The following is a 16,127-nucleotide window of genomic DNA, read 5'->3' as shown; positions in this document are numbered from 1 at the left end:
CCCGGGAGGTGGAGCTTGCAGTGAGCCGAGATCATGCCACTGCACTCCAGCCTGGGCAACAGAGCGAGACTCCATCTCAAAAAAAAAAAAAAAAATACAAAAATTAGCCGGGCGTGGTGGCAGGCGCCGGTAATCCCAGCTAGCTACTAGGGAGGCTGAGGCACGAGAATTGCTTGAACTCAGGAGGCAGAGGTTGCATTGAACTGAGATTGTGCCGCTGCACTCCAGCCTGGCAACAGAGCGAGACTCCATCTCAAAAAAAAAAAAGCAATAAAAATAAAAGGACTTCATATGTTTTTATGCATATTTAGGCAAATAAGCTTGGGATTATCCTATTATTAAGAAGGCAGAAATGTAATGCTGCATAACACTTAGAATAGCATATAAAGAAATATTTTCTAGATTTTGTGACAGGCAGCTGTGTAAGGTAAATTTAGGATGTTAAGGGGAGTAAGTATCATCCATTGCCCTTTTCTTGATTTAGACCGTGGTCCTATGCTTGTAAACACCTTGGTGGATTATTACCTGGAAACCAACTCTCAGCCGGCGTTGCACATCCTGACCACCTTACAAGAGCCACATGACAAGGTAACGGCTGACGTGTCGTAGGCATTTCATATGTTCTCCATGAGTACAACAGCTTCTGTGCATGGCCACTGTGCAATTTATCCCAAGCTTATTCTTTTGATTTCTGTGTGCTACTGATGACATTGTTCCCAGTTTATAACTATATATAAAAATTAATTTGTAGGACCCATGATTCTTGAAAAGTTTACAAAATAAAACATATTTCAGAGACTGTTAAAGATCTTGTTTAAAGAAATCTTACATTTCCAGTACTATAATTGTATAGTGATGGTTTGGCCCATAGATACCCATATTTCAACCCATACTTTGAATAGGATTTTTAGACTTTTATCAATATGGAAAAGCTTCAAGTACAAAGGACTTACATGGCAAATTAATGAGTCTTGTTTCCTAGCATCAGGTACTTGGAGGGCTCCTTCATGTTTTCCGTTTGTTTTTAGTAAGTAGGTAATAAAGCATTGTTATTGCAGACTTTGGTAAGTCTTAAGTGTGTATATGAGAGCAACTTCCCCAGGATTTGAAGACCTTGTATTGCATGCCTTTTGCAGTATATCTTGTTTTGTTTTGTTTTCTAAAGAGGTGGGGTCTCATTCTGTTGCCCAGACTGGAGCATAGTGGCACAATCATAGCTCACTGTAACCTTGAACTCCTGGCCTCATGCTGTCCTCCTGCCTCAGCCTCCCAAAGTGCAGGGATTGCAGGCATAAGCCACTGCGCCTGGCCCATCTTGTTTTTTTATTTACTCTGGTCTGAGTCGTTACTTCTACTACCTAATTGATACTTGAGATCAAACCATGTAGGTTGGGTTGCTCTAGCAATAAGTGGCTGCTTCCAGCGGGATGCCCTCATGGCTTCAATAACCTAACACAGTTTGGCACTAGTGGTTATTGAGGGACTGTGAACAAGTCTCCCCCTTTTTGCATGCGTGTATTGTACGATCCTTTTTCATGAGTTGCAAACTGGCTGCCTTTTGTCAGGCCAAATGCAGCAGTGTTTTGTTTGCTAACGTGATTTTTAAAATGCTGAATTTGATCTTTTATCTGCATGAGCCTTGCTTTACATTAGAACAAGACTTAAGAGACTGGAGCACATCATTGTTGTCTTTATTTTTGTTAACTTCATATATTCATGTGAGGATTTCCCTTCTTCTTTTGCATTTTCAGCACCTCTTGGACAGGATTAATGAATATGTGGGTAAAGCCGCCACTCGTTTATCCATCCTCTCGTTACTGGGTCATGTCATAAGACTGCAGCCATCTTGGAAGCATAAGCTGTCTCAAGCACCTCTTTTGCCTTCTTTACTAAAATGTCTCAAGGTAGGATGTTTGTAAGGATTTGAATGAAATGACTTTATGAGTAGTTTCTGAAATTTTAAGTAACTTAAAGCAAGGAAGCTAGATTTTAACTTTTAGAGTTTAAAACCTTCTAGGCATTTGGCTTTTCTCAAACAGAATGTTGTCTAGAGTTGGTACTTAGTAAGTTCTCAAATATATCACTGTGACTGTTGAATACCTCGTCCACGCAAATATGGAAAAATTTTGATCAGATGGGTTCAATGTTACATTATTCCAAACCTCTTGATTTCATCATCGTTTAGCCTTCCCTCATTTAAAAATATCCTGGATTATCTTTTGGGAATCCCTGTTTCTAAATTATCTTTTAGCTAATAGAAGAATGGCTTAAAGTTTCTATTAAACATTTAGGAATATGGTCTGGTTGCAGCTATAATTCAGATTTTGTTGATGTAAGTTCCACTAAGTTGCATTCAATTTTTGGCACTAAATTTAGTTCATTTTTCTATATAGGGAGTCAAAATCTAAATAGAACTTTATGGTTTTAGTTTTAACAGTGGTGTGCAGCCATACTCAGGGTTATTTGTTTAATCTGTTTTAGTTCCTGGACTTGTTTTCTATCTATAAAATAAGAAAAATGTGGTTATTATTAACTGCCTGTACCTCACAGAGACATGAAAATATCCAGTAGTATTTGTTCCAGGATGGCAGTACCATTGGATTCATCTGATACAGCACCATGCAAATTGATTTTTGTGTCTGCCAAGAAGGGTAACTCTTTTATTATCCCTAGAGGTGGGTCCCAAGGAGTCACATTGGTAGGGTATTATAAAAACGTGCGTTTAACTCTGAAAAAATAGGAACAGTTTTAACAACTTAATGTTTTTTAAGCAAATTGATTGATGAGAATATAATCTAATTAATGGATTGGTGAGAATATCATCTAATTAATGGATTGATGAGAATATAATCTAATTTTGAGGCACATCATTTAGTTCAGATTGCAAAACACTTATCTTTTCCAAAAGAGTAAGTTTTGAATATTAATCATGGACGAGTCTTCAGTTAGACCATTAGGGTAAATGAAATCAGGGCTAGTTCTTTTTGCTGAGAATCATTATGTAGTCTCATATATTCTCAATTCTCCTACCAATATATTATTCTTACTGGATATCTTCCATAATGAAAGACTTGATGCTTGATGTAAAAATCAAAATATATTTAAAACTTTATTCCCAGACTCATAGATTCTTATTCTAATAGGAATAATGGATGTCTTAACCTACATAGTAGTCTTTTGATTAATATCTTGTTTCATAAATCTGAATTTCACCTACCTGGCAAACATTCATGATTTAATTATGGTTCAGGTGAGCTGCTATAGCTAGCTAGTCAGAGTTGATTGAGTATTCATTGGGTGTTAAGTGTCTTCAGTTAGCCTGAAGTTATTTATTTGACTTAATATGTAAACTATAGGCATACTCAAAGGTTTCCATATATATATATTTTAATTTACTGGTCTCTAAATACTGCTTTGAAGTGAGCCTTTAAGTTGACTTGTTAGTGCTGTACTAATTTCTCCTTCAGTTATACTTCTGTTGTAGTTCTTTAAAAAGTAGTAAGTTACTTGTCAATGTGTAGTGTTTTTTTGTTTTTTTTTTTAATTAACAAAAAGTAAATATCTTAAGATTTGGTTGAATGAATGAAAACAGAGCAGTGCTCCTGTGTTTTGTTGAAGAGCAACTCCTTTTGTTTTCATCCAAGTGCTATAAATAGGGCATCCTAAGGCTTCAGGACTTGAGTGTCCGCAAGTCAAGTTTGAACTCATCTCCTGGATACCTTTGCATAGGTGTGTTGTAAATGGTCCTCACTGACTCATTACAGTAGAGCTGGGTCTCAGTGTTCCTGTTGAGTCTGTTTGAATGTTGTCCCCTCAGTAATCCTTACGGATAGGGAAATGAGTATGTGAGTCAACTTGTGATTTGTGATTCTCTCAGTGTTTAGAGCCTCTTCACATACTGTACAATGCCGATCCTGGTGCCAGTGCCTGACAGACGTTTCCTGTTTGACCTTTTCTCCTGCAGATGGACACTGACGTCGTTGTCCTCACAACAGGCGTCTTGGTGTTGATAACCATGCTACCAATGATTCCACAGTCTGGGAAACAGCATCTTCTTGATTTCTTTGACATTTTTGGCCGTCTTTCATCATGGTGCCTGAAGAAACCAGGTACAGATCTCCTCATATACCTATTGGGCCCTGTGAGGTGAATGCTTTCGTTATTGATTAATTGCTCATATGCTGTAAGGAGTGGACATGTAGACTTTTATAGCTGAAATGAGTGGTTTTTACCAGACAGATGAGGGAATACCTTGGGTGCATCCACTACAGCCACATATAAGAAACATGACTGTTGAGATAACTTTTTAATTTTGTTGGCTTAAAAGGATTGGTTGTCAGAGAAATTGAGCAGTAGGATGTAAAACTTCATGATTGTTGATTAACTGAAAAGCAGCCTCCGTCTGTATTGCAGCAGTACAGGACTAAGCTTGTGGGACATTTCTGTCTTCCTTTTCTGCTGTGTTGTGACAGAGCACAAATGTCAGGTTTGAGAACCCACTCATTGTACCGTAGGAGTCAGAGGGAAATGCGATGTGTCGTGATTAGCACTCCAATTTCAAATGCAGTGGGGTTTTTTTGTGTTTTTTTTTCCCCTATCGGCAGGTAGCAGAGCTCTATCAAAGGAATCAGAAGCTGTAAGCATATGAAATTTGGAATCTTTGGGTTATCCCAGTGTGAGGTATTCCTATCAAAAGGGTGAAGTCTGTCAGACCTATGAGACAGAACACTGTGGCTTCCTGTACAGGATTCAGTTACAAGCATAGGCCCACGTGGTGCCTGCTTGTTTAGTAGAATCTTTGGGAGAAAGGAATGGTCTGTTCATTATTGTGGAGAAACTTTACGTATACTGTGGCCATGGGTTTCCACAGGGTCTAGGTAAGGCTAAATTAAGATGTTCAATTTCTTTCACTCTTAGTTCTTTAAGCTAATTTCTAGATAATAGTTTTTTTCACTCTGTAATTATAAATCTACATAGCTAAGACTACATACTGATTTAAAAGATTCTCACACATTCATTCTGTAAATATTGAGTGCTTGTTAAATACCAGGTCCAGTGCAAAGCACCGAGAGATGAGTAAGACGGTTTTTTTTCTCAGGAAGCTCATGCTGAATTCAGCAGTGGAAAAGTATAAATTTTACAGAGATCTATCATCATAAAGATAGTTCAGTATTGTGAGAATGTTTGGGATCCTTTTTGGGCAGTGGCTGGAGAGGAGGGCAAAAGTTAGATCAGGAAGGGCTTTCATGGATGACACTAGTAGATTGGAGTTTATCCAAAGGTTATAGGGAGCCATCGATGGATTTAAGATAAGGGTGTCTGGTGTGTCCAGATTTGTTTGCATTTTAGAAAACAACTCTTCCTGTCTTTGGAGTGAGGTGGGAATATACATAGATAAAAAGTCATGCTGGCAGCCACTTGTTTATATCTGTTTTGCACACCTCAATCTGTGTCCAACTAAGAGGCTCTTCTCAACGGGTTCCTTTTCTAGGCCACGTGGCGGAAGTCTATCTCGTCCATCTCCATGCCAGTGTGTACGCACTCTTTCATCGCCTTTATGGAATGTACCCTTGCAACTTTGTCTCCTTTTTGCGTTCTCATTACAGTATGAAAGAAAACCTGGAGACTTTTGAAGAAGTGGTCAAGGTAAATTAAAACTGCTTGTTTGTTTGCTACTTAGCATACTGTTTAAATAGGCTGCATTTATACCTTTTGTATTTAATGGCAGACAGGAAAATTTTGAAAAGAAATTCCGTTTTCTTCCTACCCACTCCAGTCCGTAGGCAGCCACTAATCTGTTTTCTGTCTTAATAGATTTGCCTGTTCTGGACAGTTTGTGTAAATGGGATCATATAATATGTGGTCTTTTGTGACTGGCTTCTTTAACTTAGTATAATGTTTTTAAGGTTCCATCCGTGTTGTAACACGTATCAGTACTTCATTCCTTCTTATTGTCAACTAATATTCCATTATTTGGATGTTCCACAAACATTCAGCCCTTTATAATTTGTCAACTCTTCTAGCCAATGATGGAGCATGTGCGAATTCATCCGGAATTAGTGACTGGATCCAAGGACCATGAACTGGACCCTCGAAGGTATAGAAACTAGTGTCAAAATTTTAAAGAATCTTTTGAGAAATTGAAAATGTGATCTAGGAGGTAATTCCTGTTGAAGTATATTTGGGAATATAGATGTTCTACTTACAGAATCAGTCCGCTTGGAAGCACTCGTACAGCTAAAATTTATGTGAGTTTAAAACATACTCTTCACAGGTGGAGGACATTTAATAACATTTAGCAGAGTGGAGAAAGTTGTAGCACAAGTGCGTGTCCCCCAGAAAGGCTTACACCTTTCTGGTAGTGCCAGTGATGGGGCGATGAAGGAGGTGAAGCATATGGCTAAAAACAAGGGGATTGCAGAAAATACATAAATCTGGCTTTGCAGAATGGAGAAAGGACTTCAGGGAGTCATATATTATTTGGAGTGGACAGTGGAACTGAGGGTAAGAGTGAGGGAGATAGAGGAAATTTACAGACTGAGCTGTGGGAGGCCCAGCTCCGTCCCTCTGCTTGTCTCTGCCTGGTAGCCAGGCTTATTATGCTCCCCACTTAGGAGACCCGGTCCTTTTTGGGGAAACTGACCCATGGATATTGGCACTTGGGGATCTCCTGCTGAAAAAGCTGGCTCACTGCCTGATCCCCCAACAGCGAATCTTACCTCTCCACAGACACTGCCTCTACCACACAGAGCCTCAGCCAGCTTAAAGCAGTTTAGTGTGAGATATATGTAGAGAAGTACAGAAAATGTGTATGTAAAGTCTGATAATGACACAAAAACACATGTAGCTGGCACCTAGCTTAACAAAACAGAACATTACCTTAGAGGCTCCCCGTGGAGAACCTCTCCTTTCTCCCTGCTACCTCAGAGACAACTACCATTGTTGCTTTTAATCATTCTCTTGCTTTTCTTTATAGTTTTACTGTAGGTATTGCTTTGTTTTGAAAAGCTAGTTGATTAGGAAGCAAAGCCTAGTTAAGAGAAGGTCAGTCTTGTCACTAGTAGTTGAAGGTTTGCAGGAGATGAGAGGAGGAGCAGCGCATGTGAGTCTTGGTGTGGTTTCACTGTCCCTGAGGTTTCACAGCCCCTTCTGGGAAGTAAACACACAAGGTCATGAATGAGTCTGGGAAACACAAGGCTTACCCTCATCACAGCATCTGGCAAGGCTTCTAGCAAGGACAAGGTACTGGACATGCGTGAAATATGGCAGGCGGGGAGGCTGCTCTCTGTGCCTGCTTTCAGCTCCCAGGAATAGGTCAGACAGAATCCTTCTGTGGGATAAAATGAATGTCCTCTGCTGATTGAGCAGAGAAGGGAGAGTAGGAATTTCATCAGTATGTAGTTAAGACAAGCTAAGTACAGACAAGTTATACAGGCCAGGGTCACCTGGCTCTGTCCCTCATTAAAAAGATAGTGCGGGACAGCAGGAACTTTGAGACATGCCTGTCTCTTGGCAGGTACTGTTCTGATCCGAACTGGTTCTCGTCTGTACCTAGTACCCAGCTGTCATCCTAGTCTTCTGAGGCTTTCCTTCGCCTCTCTCCTGTGCAGGATCTCTCATTTACTGTATCTTGTCTTCTTGGTTTACTCTTGTTTAATAGGACATATCATCCAGGAGCTTTTTGAGGAGGGATGCAGTTGTTTGGCTGGTGTAGACTTACAGGTTGAGAGTTAGTAATATGAAGGTATTATTCCATTGCCACCCTGCTTCCAATGTTGCTCTTGGAATTTCTGATCATCTGTATTTGCTGTGTTTTTCTCTAGGGGAGCTGGTGTTCTCTTTGTTGTCATAATATTCTGAAATTTCCAGTGATGTACGTTGGTGTGAATCTATTCTCATTGTTTAAGCTGGAAGCTCTTCAAGTTCTATGATATTTTCTTTAGTTATTTTGTGCTTGATTGCCTGTTTTCTCTGTCTTTCCTTCTAGAAATCCAGTTCATCTATGCACCGCATAATGACATTTCAGTCAATGATGGGCTCCACAGATGATAGTGGTTCCGTGAGATTATACCACCACATCTTTACTGTACCTCTCCTGTGTTCAGATATGTCTAGATACACAAATACCTTCTGTTGTGTTACAGTTACCTACAGTATTTAGTACAGTACCATGCTGTGCAAGTTTGTAGCCTAGGAGGCTGTAACATCTAGGTTTGTGTGAGTACACTCTGATGTTCACACAGCAAAGAAATTGCCTAAAGATGCATTTCTCAGAACATGTCACTGTCGTCAAGTGACACATGACTATGTACATATATAAGGAGTTTTCTTTTCCCTGCATCGTCTGTTTCTTTTAAGCTTCCTTCTTTTCTGTTTTGTGTTATTCTTTTTAAATCTTTGAGGCCTTCTGCAAGGATCTAGTAAACTGTTTATATATGGGGAGACAAAACAGCTTTGTTCACAGTGGTGGGACTTGTTGACTTTGAGCTTTGTTGTATGTTGAACTGAGCATCTGTTGGAAATAGTGGTGTCGGTATTGTTTTCTTCTTGAGCTGGTCACATTTTTTAGAAAATAGTCTTCTGATTTTCAGACTGGTAAGCGTCTGACTGCCTCTGGGGGGAAGGAGGCGGGTAGTGAGGAGGGGTTGGTGGTCTTGGCATTTAGGATGTATATGCTTCACTTAATCCCCTTATTTGGAATGACACTCATGCCCTCAACTATTTCTGGAATACCTTATCCAGGCATTCCTTGTTTTATTCTCTCTAGAGAATAATCCAGATTTCTGGTGAGAAAAGAGCTATTGTTCAGGAGTGTAGAGTTGGGGCAGGACCCAGGGGCTGTGACTGCTCCTCCAGTGGTTTTCACCCTGTCTTCAGTATTTTAGCTCCCCTTGTCTACCTGCTGTTCATCTGCTGTTCCAGAAGTACCAGATGCTGTAAATTCCTTATGATTTTAAGGATTCTGTAGTATAATCAGTTGACTCTTCACTTTGAGACAGTGGCAGCTTAGGATTCTGCTTTTGTGGATTTGTAGTGTCAGTTACCACTTGCCTGTCTGTATTTTAGTTTCAAAAACTTCTGGTTCTGTTCTCTGTCTCCTGTTCTCCTCCTTGTGGGTTTATATTGAAAAACAAAGAAGTCTTTACTGTAGACAGTGGGATTCCAGGAGGCTGTACATTTGGGTGCGTACGTTCAGCCAACTATATTAACTTGGAAGATTCCTTAGTCAGCTTATAGAGAGCCTCACTCAACTTGGCTAGGCAGATTGCTTGGCTTTGGAAGAAGGTTTTAACACTAAAGACAGACACCAACATAAAGAGGAGAAAAGAGAGCTAGAACAAAACCATAATGATAGAGCAGAAGAAAATATTACCATAGTAATATTTTATTGATATTACCAAATATATTACCAAATATTACCATAGCCACAGAGATAAGGCATCTGTGCGTATGTAAGCAGCAGGATGCCACAGAAAAAGACCATTTTGAGACTAAAAGAACTCTTCAAAATTAAAAATGATAGCCAAAATAAACATTTCAGTAAAAGAATTGGGAGATAAAGTTGATATCTCAGACATCAGCTTTTCCAAGATATAGATAAATATCTCAGCAGAACCAAAGGATAGAGCTGGGTAATATGAGCAGAATAGAAATTTAGAATGATCAGCCCAGGAAGTCCCAATATCCAATTAAATTTTTTTTCTTTTTTAAAGAAGAGCCGAGTGCAGTGGCTCACACCCGTAATCCTAGTACTTTGGGAGGCTGAGGCGGGCAGATCTCTTGAGGTCAGGAGTTTGAGACCAGCCTGGCCAACGTGGTGAAACCTCGTCTCTACTAAAACTGCAAAAAATTAGTCGGGCATGGTGGTGGGTGCCTGTAATCCCAGCTACTTGGGAGGCTGAGGCAGGAGAATCATTTGAACCTAGGAGGCGGAGGTTGCAGTAAGCTGAGATTGTGCTGCTGCACTCCAGCCTGGGTGACAGAGCGAGACTCCGTCTCAGAAAAAAAGAGAGAGAGAAGAAAACTTTGGTGGAGAAAGAAATTGTAAAAGAAATAATACAACAAAAAAAAATTCCTAGGATTGAAGGATGTGAGTTTCCAGATTAAAGGGGCTTACCTGGTGCCCAACTAGGTCTCAGTGTTGTAGAATTTTAAAGTACCAGGGATTAACCTTTCAGAGAAAGAAAAAAAACGAAATCACATTAATAAGGATCAGAAATCAGAATGCTATTAGCTTCTGAAATACCTTCAAAATTGTGAGAAAAAGGTTTTCAACTAGAATTCTATAGCCAGCCAACTCTTCTATCAAATATGAGACACTTGTAGATAATGCATGGACTCAAATTTCCTTCCCATATATCCTTCCTCAGTTAATGACTGGAGCATGTATTCCACCAGAATGAGAGTAAAATCATGAAAGAGGAAGACAGAATCCAGGGGACTGGGGCCTGATCATGACCCTTTTACAGGACCATGTCCAGGGAAAGTGTCAGGGTAACAGGCAGTGCTGAGAGCAGCCTGTCCAATCTGAAGCGGGGGAGAAAGTGCTCCAGAAGGGAGCTCTTCAGGGAGATGAGGAATGATCCTGGTGTATTCTTTGCATTTCATTAATAAAAGTTATATTAGGCATTGTTTCAGAGCTGTTAGAATACATTTAGGAAAAATTAGCAATAGACACACAAAAAGGTGAGGAAGAGACACAGAACAATTAAAACTTACAATAAAGGAAATATTATCATAGTATACTCTGTGGCTCAGCCATGAGTAGTACTTAGGTAGTCATAATGTTGAAATCAATTTTGAAAACAACAAGAACAGTTACATACTTATTTTGAGAGCATTGAGGAGGAGGGAAAGGATATATGGAAGAGATCTCAATCCTCACTTCCCATAATAGTAAGTTAATAGATGGTGTCTGTAATTTATAAATCACGAAATTAAAAGCACAGGGCATATTCTTGAGAACTATAGAGGCGGGATAACAATTCAGCTAACAGAATTGGAAGCAGCTGCCAGAGTGGTTGCAGGGGGAAGGGATGGGAGGAAACTTCAGTACTGTATTGACTTTTTAAACTACCGTATTTCATTGGATCTCAGATGCCGTTAGATGTGTGGTGTACTTCTATTTTATATACATCTGAGAAAGAAAAAAATGCCAAGTAAACTAACATGCATTTGATTAGACGATGGTTCCCAGTTTTAGATATTAAAATATGAAAAGTCCTTTTAAGAATCAGGGAAATATTGTAAGTGCATAAATTACTTTGATTAAAATAAAACATTTAAATGTATTCCTCTTTTATTATGATTCTCATTTTCTCCTCTAAAATCAATCTTCTTATGTGTACACATGTGTCCTAACGCCTGCTCTCACTTAATCACTTTCCAGTCATGCTGAGAATGCATAAATAGGAGCCTGTCCCCATTAACAAGATGCCACAGGCAGTGAGAACCCAGGTAGTGAATGAAGAGGCAGCCCTGAAATCGAAATACTTACTCCTTAGTGAAGCTGCCTTATATTCTCCCCATGCCCTGGATACTTTCTTTTCTGTATTTAATACCATATTTTCAGCATCTAAGATATAATAAGCTTTCTACAGCAGTTGTGTAGGATCACATGTTTTGTTAAGGTAAACCTATGGAGTGCCCTTAGTGGTGCTGTGCTGTTTTCTGTAAACTCGGAAAAAAAATGCAAGTCTCTGGTGGAGTTACTAACCACCTTAGAAACACATAGAGCAAAGTTATGTTGTCTAAAAGGAAATAGTTTATACTTGACTAGGCGTTCAATTTTAAATATTCTGTTAATTATTAGGGCCTTTATAGAATGTTTGACAAATACTGAAGAGTTGAAAGAATAAATGAACATTGTTCGTAACTTCAGTTCTTTTAATTTGAATACTTACTACAGTCAGATCTATTTGCGGGTGTGTCTCTGAATAACTTTGTGTCTTTTTTCATTTAAGATTATATTATAAGCATTTTATGTCATTTAATGTTTGAAAGCATTATTATTTTTTGCAGCAGGGTCTTGCTAGGTTGCCCAGGCCAATCTCGAACTCCTGGGCTCAAGTGATCCTCCTGCCTCAGCCTCCCCGGTGGCTGAGAGTACAGGCACGTGGAAAGCATGATTTTTTTTTCTTTTTTTTCCTGAGATAGTCTTGCTGTGTTGCCCAGGCTGGAGTGCAGTGGCACAATATGGCTCATGGCAGCCTCAACCTCCCAGAGTCAAGCTGTCCTCCCACCTCAGCCTCCTGAGTGGCCAGACCATGAGCATATGCCACCACGCCCAGTTGTTGTTGTTGTAGAGATGGGGTGTGGTCTCACTTTGTTGCCCAGGCTGGTCTTGAACCACTGGCCTCAAGTGATCCTCCTGCCTTGGCCTCCCATAGTGCTGGGATTACAAGTGTGAGCCGCCGTGCCCAGCTGAAAGCATCATTTTTTTTTTTTCTTTTTTCAGAGTCTGGCCCTGTTGCTCAGGCTGGAGTGCAGTTGCGCTTCCCTGGCTCTCTGCAACTTCCACCTGCCAGGTTCAAGTGATTCTCAAGTCTTAGCCACCCAAGTAGCTGGGATTACAGGTGCATGCCACCATGCCTGGCTAATTTTTTTTTTTTTTTTTTTTTGTCTTTTTTTTAAAGGTGGGGTTTTGCCACGTTGCCCAGGCTGGTCTTGAACTTGGCCTCAAGTAATCCGCCTGCCTTGGCCTCCCAAAATGCTGGGATTACAGGTACGAGCCACCGCACCCGGCCTTGAGCATGGTTTTTAAAATCAACTTTAGTATGGCATAATTTGCTTACAATAAAATTAATCAATTTTGCTAAGTTTTGACAAAAGTCCCAATCATAATAAAGTACATTCCACCATCTCAAAAGTTCCTTTGTGCCCTTTGTGGTCAGTCTCTTCCCCCACTTCTTGCGACCATCGATCTGCTAAAAGCATGCTTTTTCAGGGGTTGTAATAATAGTTATTCTATAGAACATATCCCTTTGGTTGAACTTTGGGTTATTTCCTTTCTTCTTTCCATTACAAGCTGTGCTGTGCTGGACATTGTTGTATGTCTGTTTCTATAGGATAAATTCTTAGAAGTGAAACCATGGATCACATAACAGGAATCTTTAGACAGTTTTAAAAATATTCTCGGCCGGGTACAGTGGCTCATGCCTGTAATCCCAGCACTTTGGGAGGCCAAGGCAGGTGGATCACCTGAGGTCAGGAGTTCAAGACCAGCCTGGCAAACATGGTGAAACCCCATCTCTACTAAAAATGCAAAAAAATTAGCTGGGGATGATGGCGGGCATCTGGAATCCCAGCTACTTGGGAGGCTGAGGGAGGAGAATCGCTTGAATCCAGAAGGTGGAAGTTGCAGTGAGTTGAGATCACGCCACTGCACTCCAGCCTGGGTGACAAAGCGAGACTGTGTCTCAAAAGAAAAAAAAAAAAATCCTTATGGGAGGCTGGCATGGTGGCTCACTTCTATATGTAGGTCAAGACATGCAACAGTGTTCAGCACAGCACAGCTTGTAATGGAAAGAAGAAAGGAAATAACCCAAAGTTCAACCAAAGGGATATGTTCTATAGAATAACTATTATTATACCCCCTGAAGAAACATGCTTTTAGCAGATCGATGGTTGCAAGAAGTTGGGGAAGAGACTGATCACAAAGGGCACAAAGGAACTTTTGGGGTGATGGAAGTGTTCTTCATTATGATCGAGACTTTTGTCAAAACTTAGCAAGATTGATTAATTTTATTGTAAGCAAATTATGCCATACTAACATTGATTTAAAAAATCATGCCTTCAGCCGGGCACGGTGGCTTATGCCTGTAATCCCAGCACTTTGGGAGGCCAAGGTGGAAGGATCATTTAAGGCCAGTATTTTGAGACCAGCATGGGCAACAAAGTGAGACCCCATTTCTTTAAGAATATTAGCCAGGCATGGTGGTATGTGCCTGTAGTCCCAGCTACTTGGGAGACTGTGGCAGGAGGATCCCTGAGCCTAGGAGTTGGAGGTAGCAGTGAGCCACAATCATGCCACCGTACTCCAGCCTGGGTAATAGAGGGAGACCCCATCTCAAAAAAAAAAAGAAAAAAAGAAAAAGAAAAGAAAATTATCTTGGACTTTCTTAAGTTTATCTTTTATACTCTGTTTCTGGTCTAGGGATGGATTTGACACCTGAGGCCTTGATAGGAGACCTTAAGTCAGCCTCAGCTGCTTGGCAGTTTTCAAGTCTCCCTGTTTTTTGATGACCTTTGTTCCAAAGGGCATTTTTCCCTGCCTGCTACTCTACTGCATAGCTTACGTTCCATTTTTCCATTTTGAGGCTACGCCTAGTGAGGAAATTTTTGTTTCAGATTAGCTTGTTAACTTGATATAACCATTTTAAACAGGGAAGGTATAGGATTGTAAAATGAATGGCTATTTCTTTATGTACTAGAATTGTTTCAGACTTGGGCTGGCATGGTCCTGCTTGTTCTCTGCTATCAGAGTTCCGTGGCTGGCACTGAGTTGACACTCTGAAGTAGTTTGTATTTCTTGACTTTCATTGCCTTTTACAGGTGGAAGAGATTAGAAACTCATGATGTTGTGATCGAGTGTGCCAAAATCTCTCTGGATCCCACAGAAGCCTCATATGAAGATGGCTATTCTGTGTCTCACCAAATCTCAGCTCGCTTTCCTCATCGTTCAGCCGATGTCACCACCAGCCCTTATGTTGACACACAGAATAGCTATGGTAAAAAGTGTCTTTGGTACTTATCTGTTTTGCAACTTTGTCTCTGGAAAACATTATTTGTCTTTGTTGACTTTCTTTTCTGGAGTAAGACTTAGTTCAGTCCCTAGGAATTTTTCCCAAAATATTTTAAATTTGCATATCCCTCCATTTTCTTCTAAATAATTTCTCCTTCAAGTTTAATTTAGATATCCTTGGTCTCCTACCTAATTGTATGCCAACAGAGTTGGTGACGTGTCTCCAACCCTTAACAAAGAAAATGGGTTCAAGTATTTGACTTCCAGGCTCTACCTCATAAGGGAATCTTTGTGATTTTCAGACACTTAGAGTGAAGCTCTGGTGGCTGTAGCACTGACACAGTTGGAATGAGTCAGAACAATTTAGACTTGGATTCGTATAAAAATCTAAGCTTCATTTGTGGGTCGCACTCACTGAAGTTGTTATCCGTACTGTGCTTTTTCAAGTTATCTTGAGGCTTAATGAGACATCAAACCTTATTGAGCTTGATTTCAAAGGAGCATTTAAAGAAACTCTGAAATGTTACTTTGTCCCCAAGGATGTCAGTTAAGTCCCTCAGATTTTTTAGGTACAGAGAATTGAATATTATCAAATGGTCTAGAGAATCATCCTTTTTTTTTTTTTTTTTTAATCAGAATAATCTAAAACCACACACTAACCCCTTGTGTTCTTCCCTTCCATTTTAGGGTGTGCTACTTCTACCCCTTCCTCCACGTCTCGGCTGTTAAATACGCCAGGGCAGCTACCTCAGACTCTGAGTTCCCCATCTACACGGCTGATAACTGAACCACCACAAGTATGGTGTCAATTGGTGTGCCTGCTTTCTCCTCTGCTTTCTGGTGAAGCTGACCCTTTGGGTCAGATTTAGTATGTGGTTGGGAAAATTTCACACTGCTTATTTCAGGAGTCACTTTTAAGGATCCATCATATTAGCAAAGAAAGTTACTGTTGCCTCTTAGATTCATCTTGAAGTCTTGATTTATAAAATGCAACTTGTTTCTTGATACACTTTTAATAAGATGCCTTTTTCTAGTTGAAAAAGCTAAATTTAAGCTGAACACTGGCCATGGATATAAACCTTGTGGATGACTTAGCATTCCTTTGCCACTGCTGATGTACTTTATTAACTTCCCAGGCTACTCTTTGGAGCCCATCTATGGTTTGTGGTATGACCACTCCTCCAACTTCTCCTGGAAATGTCCCACCTGATCTGTCACACCCTTACAGTAAAGTCTTTGGTACAACTGGTATGTATGTCTTAGGTTGGATTTGATTGGTTGGTTTTGGCCTGCTTTTAATGGCAGGAGGAGCTCTCTTTCAGATCTAAGGGACCACTTGCAGTTGTAAACTTGTTTTTGACACTTATTGCAAATCCCTGGGGCT

The 16,127-nt window shown here is 40.1% G+C and overlaps 1 protein-coding gene across 3 annotated transcripts in view; it reads left to right on the top strand.

Moving 5' to 3' along the window:
* The window catches only part of TSC1 (tuberous sclerosis 1), a 52,884-nt gene that overhangs the window by 17,080 nt on the left and 19,677 nt on the right, over positions 1-16,127 (top strand). For 2 of the 3 annotated variants that reach the window (XM_011984656.1, XM_011984655.1), the window contains exons 4-11: positions 485-588; positions 1,752-1,904; positions 3,965-4,109; positions 5,492-5,646; positions 6,024-6,097; positions 14,554-14,729; positions 15,431-15,540; positions 15,880-15,991. In XM_011984656.1, the coding sequence (XP_011840046.1) occupies positions 485-588; positions 1,752-1,904; positions 3,965-4,109; positions 5,492-5,646; positions 6,024-6,097; positions 14,554-14,729; positions 15,431-15,540; positions 15,880-15,991 (1,029 nt within the window). The remainder of the gene's footprint in view (positions 1-484; positions 589-1,751; positions 1,905-3,964; positions 4,110-5,491; positions 5,647-6,023; positions 6,098-14,553; positions 14,730-15,430; positions 15,541-15,879; positions 15,992-16,127) is intronic. The other variant, XM_011984657.1, reaches the window with a different exon arrangement.

The sequence above is a fragment of the Mandrillus leucophaeus genome, unplaced genomic scaffold, assembly GCF_000951045.1.
Source record: "Mandrillus leucophaeus isolate KB7577 unplaced genomic scaffold, Mleu.le_1.0 Scaffold271, whole genome shotgun sequence".
Taxonomy (NCBI): domain Eukaryota; kingdom Metazoa; phylum Chordata; class Mammalia; order Primates; family Cercopithecidae; genus Mandrillus; species Mandrillus leucophaeus.
Note: the sequence above shows the minus strand (reverse complement) of the source record. Positions and strands in the feature narration are given on the sequence as shown.